The following is a 6661-nucleotide window of genomic DNA, read 5'->3' as shown; positions in this document are numbered from 1 at the left end:
CAAAAACACACTGCAGATGATGAGATAAAGGTCAAAAAGAACAGTGCTGAGAGGTGGAGAGGTATATTGAAGGTGAAAAAATAGGGACAGAGACAAGTATCCTCCTGCACAAGAGACTGTATTTGGATGCTGTAACCCACGTAATATCAAAGCTACAAAATTATCCACAAAACTGCTTTGCCTTTTTGTACCACAGTCCTCTGGTTGATGTCGCTCAGCTAATAACTTAAACAACATCCAGGTTGTTTCTATGTTTTAATGCATCTTTGCCTGTGGGTTTCACAACATATTCAATCTTGTTTTACATTACAAGCCCTCCTACGTCTTACCTGCATCCCTCCTGACATCTCCAAAGTCTGCTTTGACTAAAGTGTGCTGGTCTGGATGCAGTTTGTGTTGCCTTGGGCCTTATAGCATCTCCTAGTGGGCAAACTGCCCGCTGTTTTCTCTCCCATGAAAATTAATGCTTTGAGTAATGGGATTCAGTCAATACCTTCAGGTACCTTGACAAATAAGAGAACTTGACATCTTCTGAGCTTGTTTATACGCTGGATTTCACTGCAGTGTTTCCATTATGGATCATTTTCCTCTGCTGTTTTATAGTCAGACTGTGTTTCCACATACTTGAACAAAACATTTGTGTCAATTACACTTTTGTTTAGAGTTAATAAACCATTTTACATAACCTAACTAGATTATTTTTCTTTCTTCTATGAGTCTTTTTTCCATATACCTTAAAAAGAACCAAATCGCCTTTTTCTTCTTCATGAGAGCTCTGAACCGATAATGAGACCTGGCACTGAGCTGTGGTCAGTGTCATTTATGCTATAATTGGCCTAAGGGTGTAAAGGGCAGTCATGCATCAGAGAGGACAGAGAACTAAGTGGCTTACAATGACAGGACTGAGAAAACCGGCTTCAAGTCAAGGGCTTACCTTAGTCCCGACCTGAGGACAGTTTATGATGTGGTTTGTGATACAACAAACAATAGCTAAGAGAACACATTATGACCATTACGTACATTAATTAATGTTTAGACTGCAAATGAAGTGCTTAACGTCCACGTATAATATAAATAGATCCTATGTAACACAGCTTTCTTTATGTCCCTCTTTTGCCAGAAAATCTGAACGCAAAAACATTTTTATATTACTTATGTCTCTCACTTTCTTACTGTCTTAATCATGATTATTATGTGTTGTCAAATACTGAAAACTCTAACTTTTTAAACCATTTACAGATTTCTGAACCTGCCAAATTTGTACAAGACACCACGGAAGTTCAGAAGTGAAATTAAAATGTAACAGTTTAAAAGTTGTTATAATGTTTCAACATCTCTTGAATGCATTTTAACATATTTCACACTCAACAACTTGACAGTTGAAAATGTAAACCATCATAATAATTGTAACCTTTTATTGTTGTTGTTATTGTTTATCCCTAAGACCTTAGCTCAAATAACATGGGGTTTAGAAAGTTGACTTTTCTTTTCATCACAGACTCAAATAAATCTAATTTTCTCACAAAGTGAACAGTAAGCACGGCCCATGTTGCTCCAAAAACTCAAACATTTGGTGCCCAGATAAACTATAAAATGTTCCACCATGATAACATTTTTGGTGACCCACTTTAATTAAATTATCATTTAAAAATAGTGCCCCTGCTTGAGACCGATCTGATACCTCTGCTCACCTGCCAATTTCAGGTGAGTAGACTCGATACTTTGTGTTTTTAAACAGACTACTGCTCTGTATTCCTTATCTTTTTCTTCACTTACTAACACATTGTACTATGTACTGAACTGTACTCTGTGTTTCACCTTTACTCACTTTGGTGTTTTGTATTTTGCACTCTGTCAACACAATTCCCCGCTGGATTAATGAGGTGGATCTTATCTTATCAGTTCAGTAAATATCAGTGCCATCAACAAGAACCGTATGATCTGAATTTGTTCACAGACTTTGTACCTATACATTTCTTTATTCTGTATTTGGAGTAATACACTGTTGGCAGATTCTAATGTTTGAATCAGGGGTCACATAAATGATTGAGGTGACACAGGAAATAGGGTTGTGCTGTTCATACTGATATCATAGCTCATTATAGATATAAACATGATTTCAATTGATCTCTTAGGCCACAGGCTCAAGTGTTTCCAGCTGCATTCGTGAGCCATTGATTTCCAAGGCTTATTAAAGGTGTGAGTATCTTACTATACAGAGAGATGTGAAAGCAGGATTACCAGGAAATTGAGGTATTGATCGGGTCAAGAAGCAGAGGCCTATATTTCACATTCCACAAGGGAAGACCGGATCTGAAAAAAAAAAAAAAAACACGCATTGACTAAAAGATAAACTATTTTAAAAAGCCATCTGCCATGTGTGGAAAAATATACAAACTATGAGGAAACTTGTTTTTTTTTCACCTGCAAATGCAGCTAATATTGAAAACAAGGCTATAAATATTTCTTTACCATGATACAAGATAAACATACATATACAGACATCATGCTCTATTTGCACAATTATGATGAAAAAAAAAAATTTATCTCAAAAGCTTCTTTAGTCTCTTGCAACATACTCGAAAAAACAAGGCTTTGGCTTTGACCTGGTGTCACTTTGAGACCAACTGTTGAGGGAGCAATATTAAATAACAAGTCAGTCTCTTTACTGAGGTTTAACTTGATCTGGGTGGCTGAGAGGTTCAAATATTGTCAACAAACACTACAATAGTCATTCCAACTTTTTAGTGAGCCTAAAACTGACTTATTGGCGTATGCTAACAGCTACTGGTTTTAGAAATGCGGATATAATTTGCTTTTAATTCCAGGTTTCATTAGACCCCTTTACCCCAATTAGGCTATCTCTACTCACCTGAGTATAACAAGGTGAGACAAAATCAAACGTTGTGTAGAATATTACGTCTACAGCTTAAAGTTATATCACTTTCACCCGTTATGAAGAGAGTAGATAGGATCTGCGGTCCGAACACCTCACACATGAAGCCGTTGATGCATCCACTCCTCAGTACTTCTTCCTGTTTATTTATTTCTGTCCACTAGGTGGCGGTCTTGTCACATCTGCCACTTTCCCCCGTGTGTGACGCAGCCGGAATAAGGAAGCCAAAATTAAATTTGGGCTATCTGTTTTGAAGCACAGCTGGATAAATCTGCTACTCACTGAATGCAAAGCAGAAACAGATATTCTGTCCAGTTTCACCATGTAAGTTAACTGCGTATTGCTCATATTTTATCTTCTTCCAGATGTTTTGGCAGCAATTTACCTCACGGAAGCCCGTTTTATTTTAGCTCGGAAGCTAACTGGCAGCTAACCGTCAAACTGTTGTGTTTTTGCAGAGCTTTGCAGGTGTCTCTACGCCCATTTTGCCTTTGGGGAAATGTTGTCGGGCAGGGGAGAATTCGGGACGTTTATAGCGGCCACGGTAGTGACCCTGTACCTGCTGGATGCAAGTTGTTTGGCACATGCTAAGGTAAAACATGCAGCTATAAAAAATACATATGGGATAATTCCCCAACCTCTGTTGAACATCGTGTTCCATTAACATCCGGGAGTAACAGAGATAGTGGTCACTATTGGTCTTTGCAAAAAGTCTGTAAGTCTTTAGGTTGTCTATCTGTAATCTGCATGTTGAGTGGATTCCAGTGTTTTGTTTTGTTTTTTTCACTGCACTAAAAATATCGTGTCAGTTATGATATCAGGCTGCAAATGATGAGATGGAAAACAGCATTTGGATGACATCTTTTCAATATTAGTTGCTTCCTCTATCTAATGTCTCTATTAAGGCATGAACTCAGCATTTATTCAAAAAAATGATTATGTTTTTTAAAATTATTTTAATCTCGGTTTATAAAAAAGGCAGAAAAAAGTTATACTGTTCAAAATTAAACAAATGAGCTGTGACATCTGGATATCTGGCACATTTTACACCAAATTTATGTACAATTTAACACATTTTTCTAATCAATTACAGAGTTTTGAGGATGTTCGCTGCAAGTGCATCTGCCCACCATACAGAAACATCACTGGCCATATATATAACAGAAATGTGTCCCAGAAGGATTGGTAAGATAGACCTTTTGTCTTGTTCTTAATCTCTAAAACACAGCAACAATCAACCTCTTTTTTTTTTTATTGGATTAACTGGATCGGGAGATTCAAACCAAATCGCCCCTCTGATATAAATGTCTTTTTGCACACTTTGATGTGTTTGACAGTAACTGCCTCCATGTAGTGGAGCCCATGCCAGTGCCTGGCCATGACGTGGAAGCTTACTGCCTGTTGTGTGAGTGCAAGTACGAGGAGCGAAGCAGCAACACCATCAAGGTACCACAAACTTTCCTTGAGTCTCGCTTTGAAACTTGTCCTCATAAAATCTTTCTAATAAAACATGACATTAAAAGAGTTGGTGTGAGTTTATAATGTTCCAAACCACTATTCAAGATATTGTGGAGTTTACTTCAGTTCTTCAGCTAATGAAAAGGAAACAATATCTCTGGAGACAAATACAGAGTGAATTTATGCAGTTCACATGAGATGTTTATGGATGTTGAGTTTCTGTCAAATTGTTCTAATATTGAGTAAATCTAAATAATCTCCATTGTGTTTGTCTCAGGTAACGATCATCATCTACCTGTCTGTTGTGGGGGCACTGCTGCTTTACATGTTGTTCCTGCTGCTTGTCGATCCTCTGATTCGCAAACATGACCCCTACACCCAACCATTGCACAATGAGGAGGACGCAGAGGTAATCATTCAAATAGATTTTGCTTTACTTGCTGTATGTTTACACCTTGTTTGATTAAAATTTGGTGTCCCATATGTTCAGGAGATGCGCCCTCAGGTGGACAGTGCTCAGGCTAGAGGAAACACAGTACTGGAGCGGGTTGAAGGAGCACAGCAGCGCTGGAAAAAGCAAGTCCAGGAGCAGCGCAAGACTGTTTTTGACCGCCACAAGATGCTTAGTTAAACTCTCCAGCTAACCTCAGGTCATGTATAGAGGAGGTAACTTTCCTGGGCTCAATGCTATGACACTTTCACCAGCTGCTGTATAACTAACCTTTTCGTTCTCTGTGCTTTGCACCATTTAAATCACTATTTCCTCTACAAAAAAACACAAATTACACACACAAACACATACATACACAGACATGCACTAAGCTTTTGTTGATTATATAGAACACACTAGACTTTGTTGCAGTTGCTGAGAAACTGCATGTTGGTGCACTCTTATCTACCAATGATCATCTGAATCATTTCAGCAGTTAGCAATACACCAAACTTTGAATGTCTGTATGAAGAACTTTTGCCTGTTTAGTAAAACTGTGAATAGCTTCTGTAATAACTTTCTTGCTCTCTACTGGCTGAATTAGATTGATTTAAAGCATTTAGCTACCTCAGAGCAGGTATGCTGAACATATTTAAATGGCCATTTAAGCTTTGGTTAATGTGGTACTGCCAAGTTATAGACATTTCCTAAGTGTAGCAGTACAAAACTGATTTAAAAACACTTTAAATATATATTTTAATTTATTTCTCTCCATTGGTGTGAATCAAAGCTAGGCAGTTTTAGTAACATTGTATCAAAGGAGACGCTAAAGGACTTTAACTCTTGCCTTTGCAATTTCAATGTGTAGAAAAAGCTTCTGAGTTTGTGGCAATGACAAATGCTTTTTCTGTTTCTCTCTTTGTGTGAAGTACTGAGCTGTGCCACAGATTTTATTGAATGTTTATTTTTAAGCTGTTATGCCTGTAATGAAAGATAGGATAGGTAAGAAGGAGTAACATGCAGCAAAGTGTCACATGTTGGAATCTGACAGAGGCCACTTCACTCATTAAAGCACCTGTACATGGGGCTCACTACTTAACTGCTCAGCCCCTGCTAAAAAAAAACAAAAAAAAACTGCAATCTAAACCCAAACAGATTTTTAGGTGAAACCAGTATATTTCCGGTAACTTATTGTCCATTAGAAAGATTTGTGTCTGAATACTGGTTCTGTGGAAAGGTGTGCAGCCACAGCTCTGAGCTCTAATTTTCAGCTTTTGGAACATTCCCACACAAAGAGAGAAAGGGGGAACAGGGCATTTAACAGAGCTTTGAAGCTTTATTCAGCAAAATTAAAACACTGCTCCGTGAGACTGTCCTAGATCAGTCATGCTACTGATAATGTGGTTAAGTGTGGCAGAATCAAGATGCCTTCATGGCTTCAAAGGAAGCTGTTGGGCATCATGATGTGTTGGTGAATTCCCCTCTTGGATCTTACTTAAGGTCTCTGTGGGGAAGGTTTAATACAATAAAGCAAAGCTCACTGACTCACATTACTTCACGCACATTGTAAACTACTGAAGTGAACTTGCCTGTGAGAATTTGTTTTATCGCTGAAGTTCTTGATTGATTTAAGTGTAATTTCTTATCACTAATTTTTGTGTTCTGTATTTATATACTTCTCTCCAGACTGAAGTAAGGCACTGCTCATGTTTTTTGTTGTTGTTTTTCATTCATTTTGATCTGAAATAAAAACATACTGTGGAGTGTAAGATGTTGTTTTCACTCCTGTTAGTGTGGGGGAAATTTATGGAGGGCCCTTCACTGAGAAGGACTGGGGGACTAAAGCGCACACAAAATACCAGCTCTAAGTTTTCTTC

General features: G+C 37.9%; 1 protein-coding gene across 1 annotated transcript; it reads left to right on the top strand.

Annotated features, from left to right (window-relative positions):
- The first annotated feature begins 3084 nt into the window (after positions 1-3084).
- tmem9 (transmembrane protein 9) lies at positions 3085-6176 on the top strand. The gene is made up of 6 exons (XM_074680544.1): positions 3085-3220; positions 3355-3488; positions 3990-4081; positions 4234-4342; positions 4632-4763; positions 4845-6176. The coding sequence occupies exons 2-6, from the start codon at positions 3396-3398 to the stop codon at positions 4983-4985; spliced, it is 567 nt and encodes a 188-aa protein (XP_074536645.1). The 5' UTR covers positions 3085-3220; positions 3355-3395; the 3' UTR covers positions 4986-6176.
- Positions 6177-6661: the final 485 nt, after the last annotated feature.

The sequence above is a fragment of the Halichoeres trimaculatus genome, unplaced genomic scaffold, assembly GCF_033239565.1.
Source record: "Halichoeres trimaculatus isolate MK-OKI-2021-1 unplaced genomic scaffold, fHalTri1.1 fHalTri1_scaffold_11, whole genome shotgun sequence".
Classification (NCBI taxonomy): Eukaryota; Metazoa; Chordata; class Actinopteri; order Labriformes; family Labridae; genus Halichoeres; species Halichoeres trimaculatus.
Note: the sequence above shows the minus strand (reverse complement) of the source record. Positions and strands in the feature narration are given on the sequence as shown.